This window comes from Eptatretus burgeri, chromosome 2 (genome assembly GCF_056783735.1).
Source record: "Eptatretus burgeri isolate ZD-2024b chromosome 2, Ebu_testis_v1, whole genome shotgun sequence".
NCBI lineage: Eukaryota > Metazoa > Chordata > Myxini > Myxiniformes > Myxinidae > Eptatretus > Eptatretus burgeri.
In genome coordinates, this window is record NC_140962.1 from 24329747 (window position 1) to 24354129 (window position 24383).

The 24383-nt window shown below is 41.3% G+C and overlaps 2 protein-coding genes across 13 annotated transcripts in view; both read left to right on the forward strand.

Moving 5' to 3' along the window:
* Positions 1 to 10446, forward strand: part of SPAG16 (sperm associated antigen 16) — a 253165-nt gene extending 242719 nt beyond the window's left edge. For 3 of the 8 annotated variants that reach the window (XM_085865933.1, XM_085865902.1, XM_085865915.1), the window contains one exon: positions 9828 to 10439. In XM_085865933.1, the coding sequence (XP_085722059.1) occupies positions 9828 to 10042 (215 nt within the window). In that variant the 3' untranslated portion in view covers positions 10043 to 10439. Of the gene's footprint in view, positions 1 to 9827 lie in introns of all 8 variants that reach the window. The other 5 variants (XM_085865943.1, XM_085865910.1, XR_015053718.1 and 2 more) reach the window with 4 other exon arrangements.
* On the forward strand, positions 10365 to 23008 carry LOC147031604 (von Willebrand factor C domain-containing protein 2-like). Of its 5 annotated transcripts, XM_085865977.1 has the most exons (6): positions 10365 to 10709; positions 10823 to 11128; positions 13243 to 13372; positions 18428 to 18562; positions 20632 to 20731; positions 22548 to 23008. In XM_085865977.1, exons 1-6 carry the CDS (start codon positions 10365 to 10367, stop codon positions 22579 to 22581), a joined length of 1050 nt encoding a protein of 349 aa, XP_085722103.1. In that variant the 3' UTR covers positions 22582 to 23008. The 5 variants fall into 5 exon arrangements, 4 of the variants coding, with proteins under 4 accessions (XP_085722103.1, XP_085722095.1, XP_085722121.1 ...); XM_085865969.1 differs by having other exon boundaries at positions 20632 to 23008; XM_085865987.1 differs by having other exon boundaries at positions 10630 to 10709; positions 10812 to 11128; positions 20632 to 23008.
* The last annotated feature ends 1375 nt before the right edge of the window (positions 23009 to 24383 follow it).

A 24383-nucleotide genomic window follows, 5' to 3' on the forward strand; every position in this document is an offset into this window, starting at 1 on the left:
ATAATGCTGCATACAATTACAATTCTGCACCAAGTAAACTTGCAGTGAATCCAGTTGTTCTGTAAAACTGTAAAAATAAATAATGTTGTTTGTTCTTACGCAGGGGCATCTAGAAAATGTGACCATGAGCTCCAGAGATTGCCTGAAGTCTAACATATCCTAGTAAACCATATTATCATGAACTGAGACTCCACATGCTCACAGAGCTCAAATTCACTATAAATAAGGCATTACATGATGAAGTCACGATTGTCCAAATTACCTCACTGTGATTTAATCACAATGATTGCTGAGCAATGAATCCTTGTAATCAAAACTGTAATTGAAACTCCTGTAAATAAGCTCATCTGCTTTAGAAGCTCACTACTTTGTGTACATTTTATACACTAGTGCAGGCCCGTAGGTGCGTGCCCTTCAGTGCGAGCCAGTATGTGCAGCTTCGTTCCTTCGCTCTCGTAAACGACGACTGGATTGGGGCATTTTTTCAATTAGATCGGACCAACCGTATCATAAATGGCCATAACTTGGGAAACACCTGGGAAACATACTCAGGTCCCCAGCGTCAATTGTGATGTCATATCAAACGAAGAAGAAGAAGAATTGTGACGCCCCTCTCTCCCCCCCCGAGTCTCGCCCCTCCTCTCTCTCTCTCGCCCCTCTCTCTCGCCCCCTCCTCTCTCCCCTCTCTTGAATTGTGACGCCCCTCTCTCCCTCCCCTCTCTCGCCCCCTCTCTCGCCCCCTCTCTCGCCCCTCTCTTGCCCCTCTCTCCCCCTCCTCTCTTGCCCCCCTCTCTCCCCCTCTCTCACCCTCCTCTCTACCCCCTCTTTCCCCCTCCTCTCTCCCTCCTCTCTCCCTCCTCTCTACCCCCTCTTTCCCCCTCCTCTTTCCCCCCTCCTCTCTCCCCCTCCTCTCTCGCCCCTCTCTCTCTAAATGTATTCACAAATGTCTACCAAGCACAACAATTAATTCAAACCTTGGGAAAAAAACAGCCTCCAAACCCTTGGGAAACAGCTGTTTCCCTTGGGAAAATTCAAACCTTGGGATTAATTAATAATTTGAAAAATTAATTCAAACCTTGGGAAAAAACAGCTTTCAAACCTTGGGAAACACTTGGGAAACAGCTGAAACGGATGAAGAACGATATCAAACCTTGAAAAGGCACATACTCAGGTCCCCAGCGTCGATTGTGACGTCATACCAAACGAAGAAGAAGAAGAATTGTGACGTCAATCATGCAAAAAAATAAAAAATAATAAACTGTGACGTCATTCGTGACGTCATAGCACCGTGTCCTGTCATTGGTTGACAGACGTTATTGGTCATTATAACGGTGGTCGCAGACAGACAGACACAGACAGACACACAGAGATTGCTGGAATTATGGATGAGAGATCAGAGAAAAAAGCCAGCCATTTTACAAAAAACAAGAATGCAAGTCCTCATCGACAACACAGCCCTCAACTGCACCTTAAAATGGGATGTGGAGATTTTACATTTAAATAACTAAATAAATAAATAAATAAAGCTTGGAGAGGGGTAAAAGGTGTTTAAATAAATAATTGAGGGTGGTATGTAGGTAGTGGAGAAAGTAAGGTGTCTATAAATAAATAATTTGAATTTGTGTGTTGTTCATGGAGATGGTAAAATATATATATATATATATATATATATATATATATATATATATATATGTTATTAAATAAAAGTTTTGTGTTGAATGTGGAGATGGTAAAATGTATATAAATAAGCAATAATTCACAGTTGTGTGTTGATGGTGGAGATGGTAAAGATTATATAAATATATAATGGTTTCCAAAAGCATATACTTATACTGTGCAATCCTTTACAATTCACCTTTAAAAAAAATTAAAATTGCCAAAATTCAAACAATAAAATAGTGTCCCATCACTTTTGGCTCAGATTCTCAAATCATTTGACTGCTTCATGCCCATATACTATTACTATACAATACATGTGCTGAATATGAAAGAAATCCATCCAGTCATTTTGGAGTAGAGGCTCTGGACGGATGGACGGATGGACTGACATTGTCAGGACCCCAAATATAAGCCCCCAGCCAATCTGAAACCGAGATGGGAGCTTAAAGCTTTTATATAGCTACTACTTTCATATAACAAATAATTCACTATTGAGGTAAGTGGAATGATAGCTCAAACAAACTTTGATTACACTGAACAACAAATTTCAATTTTTTTTTTTTACTGGAGATGTGTAAAGTGATTAAGACTAATTTGGGTACGCTGATTTCAAAAATCATAACCGTTTTGCTGTATCACGTCAGGATTTTCAGGAACAGAAATATTCCCATTGCCTAGAAGTCAGGATTTCAATGAAATTTACATATGTCTTTAACATGTCTATTTCGTACAATTGTTGTTAACTTGTGTTATATTTCTTTCTTTCAGATAAAGATGAGTAGGCGTTCCTGTACCAATCATCCTGACAACTTCTGTTATGTCTGTGGTCGGTATACCAAAAAAGATCAACAGCGAAGTATATCTACAGCAGTGAAAATGAAGGCCGCCTACTTTCACTACTTCGGGTGTAAGGTGGGGAACCAAGAACAGAGCTGGGCACCACACATCTGCTGCACAAGCTGTCACACAACCTTGACTCGGTGGTTGGTGGGCAAGCGCGCGAGCATGCCATTTGCGGTGCCCATGATATGGCGTGAGCCGCAGAATCATCATGATGATTGTTATTTCTGCTGCACAAGCATCGCCGGCTTCAACAAGAAGAATAAAGGTCACATCAAGTACGCTGACTGCGTCTCTGCTCGTAAACCTGTGCCTCATGATGACGAGAACCCCGTTCCAACACCTCCAGCTGATCAGAACATAGCTGTAAGCAGTGGTGAAGAGGATGGTGATGATGAACCTTTTGAACCCGACACTCAAGAATCACACCTTCTGAACCAGGGAGACTTAAATGATCTTGTAAGAGATCTCTCGCTGTCAAAGGCGAAGGCAGAGCTGCTTGGATCAAGGCTGCAGCAGTGGAATCTACTTGAACCTAACACCAAGATATCCTTGTTCAGAGCACGTCACAGAGACATGGCTGAGTTCTTTGAGATGGAAGACACGATGACATTCTGCAGTGACATCAACGGTCTGTTGAAAGAACTTGGGTGTGATCACGATCCTGCAGACTGGCGCCTCTTCATCGACTCGGGAAGAACAGCTTGAAGGCTGTTTTGCTCCACAATGGCAACGAGAAACCATCAGTCCCACTGGCTCACGCGTTCGGCATGACAGGGACCTATGAGACTATGCGGCAGCTGCTTGATTCCATCAAGTACAATGACTTCAACTGGCACATCTGCGGAGACTTGAAAGTGGTGGCGCTGTTGTTAGGGCTGCAGTCAGGCTACACGAAATACATGTGCTTCCTTTGTCTCTGGGATAGCAGAGACGACAAGAATCACTGGACGAAGAAAGATTGGGAAGAGCGAAAAGAGCATGTACCTGGTCGACACAACGTGAAGCATGTCGCCCTTTGTCGACCCAGCCAAGGTTTTCCTTCCACCACTCCACATAAAGCTCGGCTTGATGAAAAGTTTTGTACGGGCAATGGATCTGAATGGGCGTGGGTTTTTATACCTCAAGGAAAAGTTTGGCAACACCTTGTCGGAGGCCAAGATCAAGGCTGGTGTCTTTGTTGGACCACAAATCCGACAGATTATGAAGGACTAAACTTTTCCGACAACTCTAAACCCCAAAGAGCTGGCAGCGTGGAGGAGCTTCAAAGCTGTGACGGACAACTTCTTGGGGAACGAGCGCGCGGACAACTATGAAGAAATAGTGCAGCAGCTGCTGGAGTCCTTCAGGAAACTTGGCTCCAGGATGTCCCTGAAAATCCATTTCCTACACCAGCACCTGAACTTCTTCCCTGACAACTTGGGAGCAGTCTCGAGCCCAGCACGGCGAGCGATTCCACCAAGAGATTTCACTCATGGAGACGCGTTACCAAGGGCGGCACAACCCGAACATGATGGGCGATTTCTGCTGGTTCCTGCATCGTGAAACTGACACAGAGCAGCACAAACGCAAAGCCAAATGCCTAAAGCATTTTTAATTACATTCTAGTGGAGTTTTTCTGTAATTTCTATAATTTTGAAGCATTCATGATGAAATAAATGAATAAATGAATTTTTGTAAATTTCATTGAAATCCTGACTTCTAGGCAATGGGAATATTTCTGTTACTGAAAATCCTGACGTGATACAGCAAAACGGTTATGATTTTTGAAATCAGCGTACCCAAATTAGTCTAAATCACTTTACACATCTCCAGTAAAAAATTTTTGTTGTTCAGTGTTATCAAACAAACAGGCACAATGAGAAGAAAATGGATGGAAGTTAACATGGAAGCTGCATTTAAATGTTAGTTGTTTTTACCACTTGACTGAAGTGGTCAACTGAAGATTGTTGGTCAAATTATTGGTCAAAAAACTGGTCAACTGAAGATTGTTTCAACTCATTAACAGTGCTAACATGGGGCTCTGTAAAGTGTCTGCAAGGTGGGTGCCTTGACAACTCACACCCAAATTTGAACATTAGCCATGGTACAGTACACCATGTCATTCACAACGTGCTTCCTGGAGTCTTCACAATCTGGTGAGCAGGAGTCTTATAAGGGGGAGAGGATGAGAAAAATACACCTTTTACCTTTCTATAAGCTTTATTTATTTATTAAGTTATTTAAATGTAAAATCTACATGTCCCATTTTAAGGTGTGGTTGAGGGCTGTGTTGTCGATGAGGACTTGCATTCTTATTTTTTTGTAAAATGGCCTGCTTTTTTCTCTCTTTTCTCTCATGTATAAAGATAATATATAGCAGGTGAACTTGTATAAAGTAGTTTCAATTACAAGGATCCTCTGCTCAGCAGTCCTTGTGATTAAAAACAATGCTTGACATTCAAAACAATGGGTGACACTGGTGGTAAGAGCTACCAGGAAGGATCGAGTTCAGTACCAGTTTTGGCTGGTATATCAACAGTGTCAGTCACATATGTTGTTGGAATTTAAACTATTTATCGTACCCCCTTTGGAGCCCCATTTATGCAGCTGCCACAGAGCAATGAATACCATTTGCTGCATCTTGGATATTTTTTTCAGTCGCAGAGCAGTCAATAATAGTCATACAAGAGACAATATAATAAGAGACAGGAATGCTATGAGTTTATATACCAAACAAAAAGCAAATTAAATAAGGTAAAATCTACAAGTCTACAGATAGATTTTACTTTGAATAATTTGTCCATACCTCGTCAATTCTGTCTCTGGTATATGCTCCCCTCAATCCCATACCTCACCTCAAATGGCAGAACTGCAGACTGACTGAGATAAGGCAGAATGTCTAAACTCTGTCTTTGCCTCCAAATCTCATGTACCAAACCCTCATCTTACACCGATGTCTTTCCTCATCTAACGCCAACATACCCACAATATGCTGGATTCTGTATCCTTCTCACCCGGAAAGGTAGAGAAGGTTCTGTCCAGCCATGATGCTGCTTAAATGATGGATCCGGATGCCATCAGTGCCCATGTTTTCAAATCCTGCTCTGCCGTTATTGCTCCTCCTCGATCTGCCCTATTCAGTCTGTCCTCCTTTAGCCACTCCCCTCTGCATGAAGGTTAGCAACATCACTCCCATTCACAAGAAGGGTGCAAAACCAGACCCTACCAACTATAGCCTCAGCCAGTGAGCTTGCTTCCAATTACAAGCAAAGTCATAAGATCCATCATTGCTTCTGATGTCAAGTGTTTCCTTTTTTCAAACAGCCTGAACTCTCACAATTAGTTTGGATTCCATCCCAGTCACAACTCTGTGCAAACATGCTTCTGCTCCTCTCTCAGCAAAGGTTGGATGCCCTCAATCTTGAACAAGAGGTTGAGACAGTCTCCCTGGAATATCTCGGACATTCAACAGTCTGCATCCTGCTTTGGTGGCCAAGCACTTTGCCTGTGGCATAGAAGGCCGCCTTCATTACTGGATTTCTAACTTCCTTCAATCACATAATGTGTTCCCAACAATGGAAATCTCTCCTTCCCTTTCCTTGTGGATGATGAGTTTCCCCCAAGGCAGTGTTTTGGACCCAGTCAGGTCAGCGATGGGAGCATGCACCAGAGCAGCGCATCGCTGCGTCCACTTTCCGACAGTACCCCAGGGGTCTATGTCTGGCCATCCCCCAGGCAGATGCGTGGCCCATTCCCATCTCCTTGAGATGCTGATAAACCTGCTGCAGCCAGGAGGCACCATGGTCGGCCCATTGGCCTCCTCCACTCACGAGACTCCCTCGCTGAGAGAATATGATGAGCAGCATCAGCGTCAGGAAAACGAACCACATGGCCAAACAGCCGCAGCTGACGCTCACGGACTATGCAGGTAACAAATCTCATTTGAGTCTCTCTCAGCATCCGCTCATTGGACACAAAGTCCGACCAGCGATAACCAAGGATTCTCCGAAGAGACCAAGTACCAAAGGAATTAAGCCTCCATCTTAGATCCCTGGTCAGAGTCCAAGTCTCACATACCAAGAGCAAGAATGGAAGCACCAAGGACCTAAAGACTCAGACTTTCATCCTCCCTCACAGGTACCAGCAGTGCCACAACCCATGATTCAATGAATCCATGACTCCACAGGCCTGACCCAGATGTCTGTTGACCTCTGGCTCACAGCCAGCAGAGATATAAATATCACTGCTAAGGTAAGTGAATCTCTCCGTGACCTCAACATCGTCGCCACAAACAGGTACAGACAGGATAGCATCATCCAAGATGTCATCGAAAGCCTGGATCTTAGTTTTGACCCAGGAAACCCGTAATCCCAGTGGCTCCGACTCCTCATTCAGCACCTCGAGCACCCCAAAAAGGATATCTCGAGTCTCTGCAAAGATGACTGCATCATCTGAGAAATCAAGGTCAGAGATCTTGACATTCCAAAACGATGCACCGCAGCTTGATCTCTCCGACATCCTCCCCACAATCCATTCCATTTAAGAGCTGAAAAGTGTGGGGGCCAGTACACATCCCAGATGAACTGCAGTAACAACTGGAAATAAGTCAGAGATGGTATCACCACATCTCAAAGCACTCTCATTACCAGAGTAGATTCAGACACCAGATCGATCAGTTTCGGTGGCACCCCACGAAGACCAAGAATCCTCCAGATGGCATCCCGATTCACTGAATCAAACACTTTACAGAGATCAACATAGGCTGCAAGCAGCCCCTGCCGAAACTCTCATCTGTGTTTGGTGAGGACTGGAAGAGAAAGGATACGGTCAATCATTGACCTCTTTGGTGTAAAGCCTGACTGCTCTGGACGCTGGTGCTCAAGCAGATGGTGGTGAACCATATCAAGAATTATCCGAGCAAAGACCTTGCCCAACACTGAGAGCAGCATCACCCCTCGGTAGTTGTTGCAGTCTTGGCGATAGTCACGTCAGGTCAGATTAGATCTGTGACTTGCTACAGGTACCATGGAAACCTGTACTAACCTAGTCCATGGTCGGGTTGTCGGCGACTAAATCGTCTCCCCCACCAAGTTTCTTAATGAGGAGGGTGTATGATATGGACACCCAGCAGGATGAAGAACAAAACCTGTCAAAGGGTGAAGGAGCTCCTTGTGAGCTAACGGCCATCCATATCTAGTACCCAATTGTGTCTACAGACTGACCATGTAAAAAATCTGACCAGTCCTTTGGGCCCAGTGTTGTTCCTCATCTAGATAAGTGACCTCTTCGATGCTCTGGAAAACCCTCTGTTTGTTTTTGTAGATGACACATTGTGCTGTACCCCTTCCCACTGCGAGGCAGACTTGCTGCATCTCTCTGCTAATCTGGAAATTATTGGACCAGGGTAGCATAAATGGAACATATCCTTCAATCCTGGAGAATCTCACTGTCTCACCCTATTTTTCTGGAATGATCATCAAACAAATCCACCTATATATTTCCATGGTCATCCACTGGAAGAGGTTCAGTCTTTAACTTTTTAGGCCTTAACATCAGCCATGACCTTTCCAGGGCTGACCACGTAGCAAAGCTGGTCTCGAAAGCCAGACACAGACTGGGTGTTTTCTGTTTATTCATCTTTCCTTGGGAAATTAGAGCTACTCGCACTCTATAAGGCCTTTGTGCATAGCTCAATGGACTGGAGTACTGCACTCTACTATGGGCTGTGGCCCCAGCATCATATCTGCTTCTACTGGATTCTGTGCAATCAAAAGCTCTCAAAATTATTGGAATTTCCCATGAGGAGGCTGGAGCAAAGTGTTTGTTGCTTTCCCATTGCAGGCAGGTCAGTAGTCTGTTTTCTTCCATCTATTCTTCGATATTGCTCCCTCGGCTCTCTCAGTACTCTGTCCCTCCCTATCTAGTCCAGGATGCATGGGTTCTTCCAGTATCCCCCCCCTCGTAATTAAACCTCCAAAATCCAAGCTCAATGCAATCTTAACTCTTTTATTCCTCGCTTCTCCCATCTATGGTACCACCTTCCAGATCGATTGTTCCGTCTCACTCTTCCCTCCAAGGCTTCAAGCAAGTATTGCACCACGATCTCTTATCGTCCCCAATTCTGACCCATAATCTCTATTACCCTCATTAATCTTTTCTAACGCATCCATCTTATTTACTAGTTTCTGTGTTTCCTCCCATCCTCCCTCTCCTCTTTCCCTGTCCGTTCATTCCTTTGATGTTTGCCTCACTATAATTTCTAAACTGCTCTTTCATGAGCCTCGCTCATGTAAAGAAAAACAAAATGAGCCTACAATTTTATATCCGTCTTTATTACATTCCTTACATACTCGTGTATGAACGCCTTGATCACACATCAATGTGGCTTTGGTGTTCCTATTGTGGGGGAGAAATTATATTAATGTATTCTAAATTGTAACAAATGGGGTTTTAGAAATTTAGAATTTTATGCTTTAAGTCGAATTGGCTGTCCCTTTGGCCAAGAGTCTTTTTTCCTAAATGTTGAAAAATGTCTTTGTCTGGAGCGGTGTGACCTGGGCTGATAACAGTGAACCTTTGCCTCAGAATGCACGTCGTGTGCTTCTCAGCACCGAGAGGACACGTATGCAGTCTGGGTTGGCAGCCCCCACCACTCTCCCATGAAAGTATAAAATGCTTTGAAATGTAAAATTGTTTTAGTGCAAGCACGTGAGGAAGTATAGAATCTCAGTGCCTTGTACTCCTTGGGACTGACCAAGTACCAAGTTTGAATAAAACTCTCTGATGTAATGTGGAAGTGAATTGAATTGGGTTGGTTTAACTGTTAACTAAAAGTAAGAATAAATGAAATAGAACCAAATAATATTGCAACAAATGGGGATTCTTAAGTTCATTGTACGAGGGTGAGAAGTGCAAGGTGGATAATTAGAAAAAAAGATTGTTTCAAAGAAAGGACTTGTGTGGACATCGGTTATCAGTGTTGGTGGTTTTATGCAGGATTTTATAACCAAATCGGACAAACGTTAAACTCTGCCGGAAGTCAAATAGGATTCCACAATCAACCAGGAAGAATCCTTCAATGATCACAATGGGGTGGGTGGAAAAAAATCCACAACACTATCAAATATAAAAAATATTTTCAGGTTTTATTCTTTTTTTCATTATCGGGTGTCCTCCAGGATGACACTGACGATTAAATGCATTCTTCTAACGTGGTTAATGGATAAAATGCATGTGTTTAACCTCCCCGGGAATTAAATGATCAAATTATTGTTTCTGAGGAGGCAGGATGTTTGTATGATGAATAACTGCAGGTGCATACTCCAGCCTTGTTATCTGAATTGCAGGAAAGCTTTTGGCGGTGGCGAACGAAGATGGCAGCGTCAAACTCCTGGTTGTGAACTCTGGAATAATCATTGAAGATCTGGACCATGGTAGTGCTGTGCGAACGGTCGTCTTCGACCATGGTGGAGACGGTATCATCTCCGGGTGTTCCGATGGCACCATCCGTAGCTGGGGCCAGTCGCACGACCTTCAGGCCCACTATCCGGGTGGCAGATGAACAAGACCACGATACCAACAGAAAAAGCTGATTTGAATGCACATTTATCTATATTTGCAACTACTTGTTTTGAAAGTACGATTGATACCAATTGGCTAGAGATTCAGGGATTGTATGCGTTTATTCCTGATGACTATAGGAAGACAGTTGTGAGAGCATGTCCTTTGGAATAAATTGTGGAAGTGCTGCACACAACATGTCATTCATTCTGAAATTGCCATCCCCAGCCCTTTTCACCATCTGCATGCGTAATTGTGCATTTCCTTGACTGAGCTCATGTTGTCCTCAATGCTTCGTTGATTATTCCAACTGAGTAAGCTGAATGGTATACGTTTTAAGATTGCTCAAAGCCTATAGACCACGACCTATGCTCCCTGCCCGCTTTTGCACATTAAAATTCCACTGCGGTGCTGCAGAATTTCAAACCATATTTGTGTCAAAGAAAATGGAATCAAAACATGTAGGACTGAGCGTGTTGTGCGGCACAGTGAGGCACCGCCTTCGAGCTGCTGCTTCAGCTGGCGGGGGTTTGAAAACTGGAAGGCGGTGTGATATTGAGCGCGGTCGCATATTCGGCTTGAGCGATGTGTCAAGAGTGAGTGTTGGCATCTGTTCCAAGAGCGGTGGTTGCACCTCTGGCCTTGCACATGAGGATCAGCGTTCATATGTAAGAACTTTCTACCAAAAGGTCTCCAGGGCACACAAACTGCCTGTTTCATGTTCGTGATGCCACTTTCAATGTGTGTGTTTATGACCGGGGTGATGCTAGTCATTTCGCAGGAAAGCACGTCTCTCCGCAAAGAGATATTGCAGAACCTGCCACCTACCAGCGGTCATTTCACTATGCGTGGTTGCATGGACTCTGGCGGACGTGTATACCAGCCAGGACAACAGTTCTACCCGGGTTCTGAGCCATGTCCATGTCTCTGCACTGAAGATGGCCCCGTGTGTGAACAGCCCGATTGCCCACGTTTACACCCACGTTGTGTGCGTATACACTCAGATGGGTGCTGTCCGCGGTGTGGGCACGTCCGCAGTGGCTGTGAGCTCCATGGCCTCCAGTATGCTCCATTACAGGAGTTAAAGGTACGTGCAGCTGAGCAACAAGGTAGGTAATATGGTCTCTATGAGACGCATTCAAGAGGTTGTATGAATGAGACACTTTTAATAATGCATGAGAGAGCAATATTATATATATATATATAAATGTATATATATATATATGTATATATATGTATATAGATATATATATATATATATGTATATATATATATATATATATATATATATATATATATATATATGTATATGTATATATATATATGTATATGTATATATATATATATATATGTATATGTATATGTATATATATATATATATATGTATATGTATATATATATATATATGTATATGTATGTATATATATATATATATATATGTATATGTATATATATATATATATATATACATATACATATATATATATATATATATATATATGTATATGTATATATATATATATATGTATATATATATATATGTATATGTATATATATATATATATATATATATATATATATATATATATATATATATATATATATATACATACATACACACACACACACATATATAAATACATACAGAAACGAGATTTGTTGGCGTAATGGTTAGAGCATCTGAGATCAGAGGTTTGATCCCTGGCCGAGTCATACCAAAGACTTAAAATGGTACGTGCTGCTTTCTTGCTTGATGCTCAGCATTTCAAAAGATAAATCACAGACAAACAATGCTGGAAAGGCAATGGTAAATCACCATGTACAGCCTTTGCCAAGAAACTGCTTCGGCTGCACCAATGCTCTGTAAACATCGAGTAGGGTACATCGATGTATTATATGTATATCTATATAATATATCCATGACTCCAACACTTTCTTTCTGCTGCAATGATGTTTACTCATCTAAGTAATGCCTGCATATGTTGCAATCGAGAAAACTAATGTCTTTTTTTTGTATACCATGTCGAGGCTCGTGTAAGAGCTAATACACAGAAACATATAACAAGGCAGGAGGGTGGGAGAGGGAAGTACAAAATAGTGGATAACAAAGACAATAGATATGTGGAAGGGAGAGGGATGGGATGGGGTAAACAAGATGGTACTACAGGGACTTTCAGGAAGGAAAACAGGGAATTTGAAAGTTCTTTACTTTATTCCCCTTGCTTCATATGCATTTCATTTTCTCACTTTTTTTCGTTTTTTTTTTTTCACTTTTTTTTTTTTTTTGCATCTCATTTTTTTTCATTTCACTCATTCTTTGCTTTATTCCCCTTGTTTCATATGCATTTCATTCCTCTATTTTTGGCATTTTTTTGATGAGCTTCTTGGGCCAAAAATAAGGAAAAAACTATCTTGATTTGGTTGCACACAAAATTCTCATCCTCTCCCTTCCCCTTCGTTCACCCCTTTCCCCTCCTTTGTCTTTCATCTCTACTCCTGTTCTCTCTCTCTCTCTCTCTCTCTCTCTCTCTCTCTCTCTCTCTCTCTCTCTCTCTCTCTCTCTCTCTCTCTCTCTCTCTCTCTCTCTCTCTCTCTCTCTCTCTCTCTCTCTCTCTCTCTCTCTCTCTCTCTCTCTCTCTCTCTCTCTCTCTCTCTCTCTCTCTCTCTCTCACACCATGTTTCCACTCAAAAGTAGCAAATGTTGCTTCCTTCAAAGAATAGCAACATTTTTGTTTGATGTGGAAACATTAATTTCTGCCATTCATCTGTCATATAAACAACTTCCATACATTTGCACAAACAAATGAGCTTTCATATTGAAGAAGATTTTATTTCAAAATGACCTAACGTCATATATCGATGGTTTTTGCACCTGTAAATGGTAGTTGCCCAAGGAATTTTTTTCACTCCAAGCAGGGATCAATCACCATATATCCATCCACCTGTTATGTCCATGGAAGGACATATGGTGATTGAGTCTATACACATTGTTCAGCTCTGTTGTTGGGGCTGTTTGGCAATCTTTCAGGTACCAAATGACCAATTGTCTTCCAGTGGGGTTACCTCATGAGGGCGGAGCTACATTTGAACCAGAAACCTTTGGATCATGGCAGGGCAACATGACCCGAGCATGACCTGAACATCTTGAATCAAACTCGGGTGACGCGCTGCTCACCGAGACCCGGCGCTGTGCCCTCCCAGCCCTCGCCATGCAAGCGCTGTCGCTGTGAGCCGGATGGTGCGGTTCACTGCGTCGTTTCTGATTGCCCCCTGCCGGACTGTGTGGACCCCATATACGAAGCGGAAACTTGCTGCCCTGTCTGCAAACACGGTGCGTTAAGTTCTCCACATGAGTGCAAAATAGCCAGAAGTGCTTTAAATATGCCTTTTAATGGAAAATAATTGATTTTTGTTTGTTTTATCTGAATGAGTACATAATTGATTGATTGATTGATTTTTTTTGGTTTGCTTCCATGAATATTTGTAACTGAGGCATTTTTGTTAAATATCCAGCAGGGAAACTCATGATGGCTTAGACATTGACCATTGATCATCAACACATTTTGAACTACAACACGCATGCAAGCCAACACACACATATTGATTGGTTCAGTATTCTCAGGGTTATGAGCACCAATCCTGTTGTTGTCGTATAACAGTATAACCTGAACTACTAACGGTTGTGAGTACCAATCCTTGTGTGGTAACATCATACGGTATAATCTCTGATTGGTTATGATCGTGCCAATCCTGCTGTAGTAGTATCTAATTTAGAAAGTGCTTTCTGGCTTCTGATTGACTAATTCACTGACCCAAGACGATGGGGAAGCACGGTAATTTTGTGTGCTGTAAACAGTAAGCACAGTAAACAGTTAATTCTCTGTATCCCACTGATAGGCTGGATCTGCATCTGGATATTCACCTAAATCAAACCCAACCTGTGCACCAAGTTTCATCCGAACCCGTCCACAACTTTGTGAGATATTGCGCTATATATCGTTTTTGGCCCTAACTCTTAATGGTGAAGAATCACTTAAAAAATTCTCGGATATTTGCCAAAATCGAATCAGTTCAGTCTTGTCACACACCTAATCCGTCAATAACTTTTTGCGACATCCTGTTCACGGACAGACAAACAGAGGTGAAAATATAACCTCCGTCCACCTTTGTTGGTGGAGGTAATAAAAACATTAACATTAACAAAACTTGATGAATTAGAAAAGCACTCGGTAGAGTGAACCGCACCCATGCTCCCTGCCCCTAAGGAGAAAATAATAAATAAAAGAAGCTACAAAAACTTTAAAATTTAATTAATTAATTAATAACACAAAAACACTATTAAAAAAAAAACATTGCATTTTCTTCTTTGGATTTTGTGTTGATAAATTAGTGGGGTGTTGATGTGGTGCAGGCATGATGGGCTGAATGGCCTCCACCTGTGTCTGATTTCCTTGTGTCCTCGTATACCTCCGCCAGGCTGAACAGTTTACGTTTTGTATCCCACTGATAGGCCTGATCTACTTCCGCATCTGAACCCACTAATCGGCTTGTTATTTTCACATACACATCCCCATCCATCAGGTTTCGTCCGAATCCGTCCATAATTTTTGAGATATTCTGCTCACAGGCAGGCAAACGGGTGAAAACATAATCTCCATCCACCTTCAGTGGTGGAGGTAATTATACTTTCATATGCCTTTTACTGTTTCTTTCTCTCATGAGTACATCAAAAGTTATGAGAGTTCAAAGTTACACAAGGACTTTGCGGATACCCTGTCTATGATTTAAAATTTTTTTTTTTTTTAATTTTTGTATTGATTATTTTGTTCTGTTGATTTTTAAGTCATAAGCAAATAACTGAACGTAGTTTTGAGTTCGAATAATTTTTTGAGTTATTACTGCGTACATCAAGGTTGCTTACGTAAACTACATTTTGATTAGATTTTTATGTTGACCCATGCACACGAAGCAAAAAGCAGGGATAAGCAACAGGTTCACTTCTGTCTTTCCATCCGTCCATCTACAAGCTTAATATTTTGACGGAGCAACAACTTAATTTCAGTTGAATGTTGTATTTTGAACATGAATTGGAAAACACACTTGAAGTTTATTGGTACTTTGGCTCTGAATTCGACCCTATCTCAGATGCACAGAGTACAGTAGTGAAATGTTTTGACCCTGTCTGCTTGCCTGACAGTCAAACAAAATTGAAAATCATTCCAAACAGGAAACTTAGTTTTTAAGGATGTTATAAAGGACACAAACAATAGGCACGATTAACTAATGTATTGTGTTAAATAAGGTGGTGTAAAAGATGCTAAACATCAATGGTGTAAAACTTCCATAATTAATTTTTTGTACCACCTTTAAAAACTTTATTATGTTACAAATTAATTATATACTTAAATACTGTTATACACAAATCGCCTTCTTACCGCTTCCAAACACCTCCAATTTTGTAGTACTTGGACGTGTTAAATAAGGTGGTATATAAGACATCAACAGTGCGAAACCTCCATAAATGGTTCACGAAAAAATATTTTCACGAAAAAAATAAGTGACCACTATATTCGTTATTGTTGTGTGTCTGTCTGTCCCGAGCATAGCTCCATGGGTTTTGATCCGATCCTGATAAAATTTTGGTGGGAGGTTTATATCATGATCTAGTTCTGTTTTCCTGCGAATGGGCATGGTGCGTCCATTATGGGCAGAGCCATGCCCAAAAAACATGTGTTTTTAGGGGGTAGCCGATTTCAATTTGCATCTTCTCCTTGGGGGTTTGTTGAATCTGACAGGGGTTTCGGTATTTGGTTAGCACAATGGCACCTGCATAGTGGCACCACAATGGCACCTGCATAGCCCCACGGAGCTCGGTTTTTCATTTTCGTCCCAAGGTCACAAGGTCACGAACTTAGAAAATTGCGAATTTTGACATAAAAATCCATCTTCTCCTAGGGGGTTTGTCGAATCTGGCAGGGGTTTCAGTATTTGGTTAGCCCAATGCCACCTGCATAGCCCCACGGAGCTCGATTTTTCATTTTCGTCCCAAGGTCAAGGTCACAAGGTCACGAACTTAGAAAATTTCGAATTTTGACATAAAAATCATACGACCGCCAAAACTTTGAGAGCTAGTATGACAATATTTTTTATGCATAATCTTGAGGTCATTCCCCACCTAAAGTCTTGAAACCGTTTTGCTCTATCTCGAACACCTTGCCCGTGGCGCCCCCTTCAAGTTTGTTTTTCACGCTGATTTCATCAAAGTATGGATAATCCGAGGAGTGCGAAATGCCATATAGCCTATATGACATTATATTGTTCCTGGATTGTTCCAGAGGAAGTTTTGCACCAAAGGTCATAATCCTTGACCTTTGACCTTTAAAGTTCACAAAGGTCAAATTTTCAAAGTTGTGGGAATCGAACTGGGTTTTCGACCTTTTTCGACGAACTAACTCCAATAAGCTAGAGTACGTATCCTGTTTCCATATTTTAATGTCCACAACATTGTTTTGTGACCTTTAAAGGTTATGCAAAGGTCAAATTTTTAAAGTTGTTGAACGAAACCGGGTTTTCGACATTTTGCAGCTAATAATCTGTCACTCGTACCACATCATGTTGATCATTTTTATAACTTAGTCAAGCATTATCACATTTTCTCCTCCTTGACTTCTGAAACAATCTACATCGTCAAATACCGCTCGTGAACCATCGTCGTCTTCAGACTTGTACGACCTTTAAAATCATTAATTTATTTCAATTGAATTTTTGACCTAAACACTGTGTGGGGTAAGGCATTTCATGAACTCTCTTGTTGCTAAAGTTATTATTGCGCTATAATTGTTTGAATCACATGTATAGTTGTTGATGTTATTTGTTCCCACCATATTTAAGCCTCTCCCATGGACCAGTGGTCCATATTTTGGTTGTGAGTGAGGAGAGCATGCGAGAGTCCCAACTCTGGGATTGGACTTTGTCCAACTGATTCGGACAGGAATTTGGAATTTCAACAGGATTCAAGTGATAACTAGCCTGCTCTTCATGAAAGACACAGCAGGATATTTAAGGTCCACCAACTAATTCTAACAGACCGGTCCCCAGATTAACATCCATCCAAGGGAAGCCACGTTTTGTAAGGCAACGTCCTGCTTGTGTAGCACTGATATACGAATGTTTATCGTGTCAGGAATCGAACCTATACCATGTACTCACAGCTCAATGAGTGCATTACATCTGTACTATCATTTCAAGGTCCACAGAATCTGAAGAAAAACAAAAAGGTTTTTTTGATGCTATACATCGATTTTTAAGTAATAAACAAATACCTGAATGTGGTTATTAATTCGAATAATTCTTTGAGGTCTTACGTTTAAAAAAAGCAAACCTGTCGGGTAACCGCCCCTAAAACTGCCTTGATGTAATCAAGGGAACGGTCGTCTCAAAACACAATGGATAATGGCCGCAAAACTCGCTTCAGAATGGTCAGAAAGTGAATTTGACGAAGAATTTTCTGATCAAGAATCCTCAGATTATGACGATAGACAAAATCATTACGTAGAAGGTGCTGTCAGATTGTCTATGTCTGAACCCGAGGTTGAGATGACGTCAGATGAGGGGTGGGGCCAATCGAACAAAAAAGGACACCAAATAACATTAAAATCGTCCTTTCATATTTATTGAAGAAAAGAACAGCAATTAAGTGAGAAAAGTGAAGCCATATCTATTCATTAAACCAAACATGATTTTCTGATTCTGTAGACCTTGAAGACTGGCAATATTTTAAGCTCACCTGGGCTTTTGTCAGGTGAGCTGATGTGATCTCGCAGTGTCTGTAGGTGAGTGAGTCAGTCAGCCATTCTGTCAGTCTGTCCGTCATTCAGTCCGTAAACACTTCAGTCATTATCGCTTGAAACAAACACACGGTTTTGATGAAACTTGGCTGCAAGTTTCATATGTGAGGCCTAACGAAGATGTATTGACCACTTCAAAATCTGCGCTCATTAAAGGGGTTGACAGGGCGGGTTGGGTTGACCCCACCCCCCAAAATAGGTATTTGCTCTTTTCTCTGAAACTACACACATGATTTCGGATAAAACTTGACCACAGCCTTCATCACCCATATTGTACTAAAGTTCGTTCTTGGTTTAAGATCATCAGTCGTGTCGAAGAGGGTCTGCAGGGGGCTTGAATGACTATTAGCTCCTGATACAGGTGAGCTTCAGGGCTTGTGGTCCTTTTTTATTATCCCCCCCCCCACCTAATGAATATGCACCGTTTTAGTCATGAACAGGCGTACATCTGGTGTCAAGACTCTATAAAACTATATATTACGTGTTCTTTTATTTAGAGAGGTATAAGTTCTGCTACCCCATGGGCATGCCGTGCACAGGTGCCAACTGTCTAGCAGGCACGAGAACCATCCCGGCAGGTACTGCAGTCCGCATGGACGCATGCACCATCTGCTCATGCGACCTGGACAGTGACCTTTGGAAAAAGGAGCGCCAAGCAAGCTGCGTACATCAAGGTTGCTGATAAACCTGCTGTATCCCCTTCCTCATATGCCCTTGAAATTTTTGTCCGTCACATCACCTTTGAAAACATAGCCACTTCCAATTTCCATTGATTGTACCCAACATGCATTGAGAAATGTTTTCATCATATCATCTGGCATTACATGCACTAGCATTACTCACGGATAAAATTACCTTTTCCTACACTGCAATGATCCACTGCGGCACAATGACGTCATATATGTGTCAATTTCCTGACTTTACCTGCAACATGAATACACTGCAACATGTAAGAATGGATCTGTATTATAAAATTACCAGCACAGTATTTAGTCGCATGCATACAGTAAAACACCATCCTGGATGGTAAAAGTCACTTGACATGGTACAAGGATCAAATGTAGCATTATGTATAGGAATTTCAAACGTGCACTCACAAACACATTATGGTTGGGATTTGATGTCATGTTGAACATTCATTATATCAGTGATACATGTTTCCTGCACACAGGGTGTTATCAGAAGGATTTAAACACCTGTATTCAGTCACATACCTAACTATATGTGAAAAGGGAAAAGAAAATATATGCCTTTATACATACATTCATAAGAACATTCCCTTCATTCATTGATGTTTCATCACACAAGCGACGCATGGAGTAAACTTATTCAAATATGCTTTTATGTGTGCACATTGTGTCCACCCTGCACATGCTTAATTACTTATTAAACGTGATGTAATGTGCAATTTTTCTTGTCTTTAACATATTTGCATATAATTTGATATATATATATATATATATATATATATATATATATATATATATATATATATATATATATATATATATACATACACACAACCTTGTGTCTGAACATATTTTCAGAAGTTCATGGGTCTTGCAATGTGGATTCCTCCATCCTGCTGAATGCTTCTGATACACTGCACCTGGTGGATGGTGCAGAGGTAGCACATTTTCCCTTGAGCTGTTCAGCCTTGGTTTGATTCCCGAGCAGCTTATAAACTGTCTGATTGGTGCTTTACATGCAGGATGTTGCGCCACACAGTGTGTCGTCCCTCGGATGGACGTGAAGCTGAATGTCCAGTCTGCTTGCCTTAGTTGGTGGATGTTAAAGATCCTGTGTTGTCATTCACGAAGAGTAAGCGGGTTATCGCCATCACCCTGAACAAATTCCACAAACCACTACCCTAACCAATAGGGGGCACCGCAAAACCAGCAGCATGTGATGCATAAAGGAAGACCATTTGGATGAAAAAAATAGGACCACTGGACCTGTAGCTTATCTGGGCCCTGGACTAATGTTGTAACCCAAATTTGGGAGCATTCTGACTGGTGTGTCTGGAGAGGAAGGTTTTTGAAGGAATTTACGTGATTTTTCCCAAAATTTGAGTAAGTCAGCCATTTTGACACACTTCAGGTCATGTGATCGGAATGATCTCCGCAATTTAACATCACGACCCCGTCCTAATGTTGTAACTGAAATTTGGTAGCACTCTGACTGGTGGTTCTGGAGAAGAACATTTTTAAAGGAATTATTGCGATTTTCCCAAAAGTTGACTAAGTCGGCCATTTTGACACACTTCCGGTTACGTGATTGGCATGACTTCCACAATATAATTAGCATCCCCACCCAACCAAATGTTGCAACCCAAATTTGGGAGCATTCAAGTGAGATTTTGGGAAGGAATTTGCACAACTGCCATTTTAACACAATTCCAGTCAAGAGATCAGCATGGCCTCTGCAATTTACCTTAAGGACCATATCCTAATGTTGTAACCCAAATTTGGTAGCATTCTGACTGGTGGGTTTGGAGAATAAGATTTTTGAAGGAATTTACATGATTTTCCCAAAAATTGATGGTCAGCCATTTTGACACACTTCCGGTCATGTGATCGGCAAGACCTCCGCAATTTAACATCCCTCCCATGGCCTAATGTGGTGACCCAAATTTGGTAGCATTCTGACTGGTGGGTCTGGAGAAGAAGGTTTTGGAAGAAATCTGCTAAGTTGACCATTTTTGACCTAGTTAAGTCATGTGACTTAAGCTTTGCAATTCCAGTGACCAGTCAAGAAAGGAACGTTGCTGCCAAATTTCAGCCGGATCGGCCCAGCGGTTTGACCGGAGAAATGGAACCAGGAGACAGATGGAAGGATGGATGGTGCGTGATGACACTACCTTATCTGGAATTTAAATTCCAGATAAGCTAAAAATGATTGTGGTATTGTTTGCCTGCTTACGATCTTGGGCATAAGATCTTAATGGACAAGTAAATCCTTCATATTACACACTGACATTTGGTAAATATTTTCCTCGTACCCTTGTTCTCATTACTTCTGCCACCGTAGGTGGAACCCTCAGGTTATGTTTTCACCCCTGTCTGCCTGTTTGTTTGTTTGTCTGCCTGTTTGTTTGTCTGCCTGTTTGTTACTTGTGAAAATCGAAGATTTTTCAAGTATATTGGTTGGTTGCATGCATTATTCTGTTGACCTTTCGCCTATGTTTTGTTTTTATGTTTATTGCCAACAGGTCACAATTTTAAACCGGTCTTCACGAAATTTCACCACATTGTAGAGTTCATCATAAGCAAGAAGTGTGTTGTTTTTGAGGTCAAAAAGTCAACAGGTCAAACACCGGCCAAATTTGTCGAATTTCTAAAATCCTCAATTATAATCCGATTGACTAGAAATTTGAACAGGATTTGCATATCATGGTACTGAATTCAACTACTAATTATTTTTGAGGTCATCATAAGCCAAAAGGTCAACATAGGCCACATTTCTAAAATTGTCAATTTTCATCCGATTGACTTGAAATTCGAAGAGGAGTTGCAATATTTGGTCATTGAATTCAACCATTTATTTTTTTGAGGTCAACATAAACCAAAAGGTCAACATAGACCAAAAGGTTAACATGGCCCAAATTCTAAACTCATCAATTTCTATCTCATTGACTTGAAATTTGAAAAGGATTTTCATATTACGTCACTGAATTCAACCACCTATTAATTTTTAGGCAAACATAGGCCAAAAGGTCAAAAAAGGCCAATTTGGGCCAAGTTTTCTAAAATCCTCAATTTTAATCCAATTGACTTGAAATTTGAAGAGGATATATATTTCAGGTCACTGAATTCAACCACTAATTATTTTTGAGGTCATAATTGGCCAAAAGGTTAACATGGGCCGAATTTATAAAATTGTCAATTTTCATCCAATTGACTTGCATTTTGAACTGGAGTTGCATATTTTGTCATTGAATTCAACCATCTATTATTTTTGAGGTCAACATAGCCCAAAAGATTAACATGGGCCGAATTTATAAAATCATCAATTTGCATCTGATTTACTTGAAATTTGAAGAGGATTTGCATATCGAATAATTTAATTCAACCAACAATTATTTTGAGGTCAGTGTCAGCCAAAAAGTCAATATCAGCCAAAAATTCTAAAATTGTCAATTTTCATCCAATTGACTTGAAATTTGAACAGGATTTTCATATTAGTTCACAGAATACAACCACCAATTATTTTTGCGGTCAGCATATGCCAAAAGGTCAACATAGGCCAAAAGTCAACAACTTAGGTGCAATTTCTAAAATCCTCAATTTTCATCTGATTGACTTGAAATTTGAACAGGATTTGCATGTCAGGTCAATAAATTCAACCACCAATGTTTTTTTCAGGTCAAAAGGTCAACATAGGCCGAATTTCAAAAATCGAGAGATCGGACCAAAAACTATATATACATCATGATGTCCCAAAAAGTTGTGGAGGAGTTATGACAAAACGAGGTGGATGAGTTGGCTCGGTGACAAGAACAAGTCAATTAGATTTTGGTTCAGATCCAGCCCATCAGTGGGATACAAAATGTAAACTGTTCAGCTGAGTGGAGGTATGCTACCGAGTGCCATTCTACTTTGTTCTGTTTTGCCAAGTGTCGCTCTTTGAGTGATTTTTCGTTTGTCTGTTTGTATGCAGGATATCTCAAAAAGTTGCGCACCGATTCGGATAGAATTTGGTGAGCAGGTTGGGTGTGTGACGAGAACAAACTGATGAGATTTTGGTGAAGATACGGAACCGGATATGACTCCTGGAATTTTTAAAGTGATTCTTCACCATAGAGAAACAGGGCCAAAAACGATGTTCACATGATTTCTCAAAAAATTGTGAACGGATTCGGACAAATCTTGGTGGACATTTTGTGTATGTGACAAGGACGAATTGATGCATTTTTGGTGAAGATCTGGATCCAAATTTTTTTTAATTTTCAAAAGTAATTCTTCACCATTGAGAGATTAGGCCAAAACCGATATATAGCAGGATATTTCAAAAGATGTATTGGTCTCGATATGTTCTACTGGATCAGGCATTGAGTGGCAGAGGTATGTGCTCCACCGAGTGCCCTTCTCGTTTGTAATGCAACATGATGATGCTTTGACATAAATGTGATGATGTTTAAATTGAAGACAAAGATTGACTGAAGGTTTATGAGACGACGGTTTTCTTCTCTGTGTGAGTCTCAATCCTGCAATTGGTGCACACAAAAATGTGCACTCCATTGATCCAGACTGTGAGCTCTCAACCCATGCCAACCTTAAACCAAAGGCTCCCAATCCTTGGCACGAATTGCAGGTGAAAACAGCAACACTGCATTACCCTTAGCATTTGAATCAGGCCAAGGTAAGAATCCCAAGGCTCTTCCTGAGCCTCATGTATTTAATGGACATGGTCTCCCTAGCAGGTGACACGAAACCACAGGAGATACTCTCACAAGATGAGGTGTCACGCATACTCGACTGCTATGTGGTGTGGTCTTGTAGTATTAATTAATTAAGGCGAGTGGTGGTTTTTGTGTCCACATATGGTTCTGAGGGAAATTTGATTATGCTGGAGGCTAACACTGTGCCTCAAAATGCACCGCAGCTTGCTTTAAAAGCAACAGATTTAATAAATAATGGGGGTGGGGGTACATCAAGTCAATGTGGGTAAAAATCCCCTAACCTGGACAGTAATGCTTTACTTGGATGGTAACTGTTTCCGCACATATTCTTTGACTATCCTTAACTTGTCCAGAATTGAGCAGGAACACAGAATTTACAGGAGAGAAAACTGTGCTCTCGGTGTGTGTGGTCTTCCCTGGTGAAATGCCTGGAGGTGCAAAACACTCCTTTTGCAGGTCAGCAGCGATGCCAAAGATTCTTTACAGCAGGCTCACCTTCAGACTCTTCTCCAGTTCTCCAGTGGTTCAACATGTCTTGGCTGGCAAGCTCGGCGTCTCTTTGGGTCTCAGCGCCGTGATGTCGTCCAGGGTGTCACGTTCCTTGTGGCATCTTTGTCCATGCACCCCCTGCATCTCTATCTTTCTCTTTCTCTTTCTCTTTCTCTTTCTGTCTTTTTCTTTCTCTTTCTCTTTCTTTCTCTCCCTATCTTGTGGCATCTCTCTCCTTGGCCCCCTGCATCTCTCTCTGACTTTCTCCATGTATCTGCATCTCTTTAGGTGCATGCAAGCATCGCTGCCTTCAATCACCTCAATGCCCAGTGAAAATGTCTCTCCTCCCACACCGTAAATGTTGTGCATGCACTCTCACAGAGCTGAGATAGCTCATGCGGATGCGCCATGTCTCCAGAGCATTTGCAGTGGTTCAGCAGCAGTTCACTTGGACACACCATGTATACAGAGCATGTCCGAGCATGTCTCCAGTACCTAATGTGGATGTGCCATGTTGAAGTGAAGTTGAATGGTGTGAAAGGACAATGGGGGTGATTTGAGAGTTGAACATGGAGGGAAGATGGGGAGAAGAGACAGACTTGAGG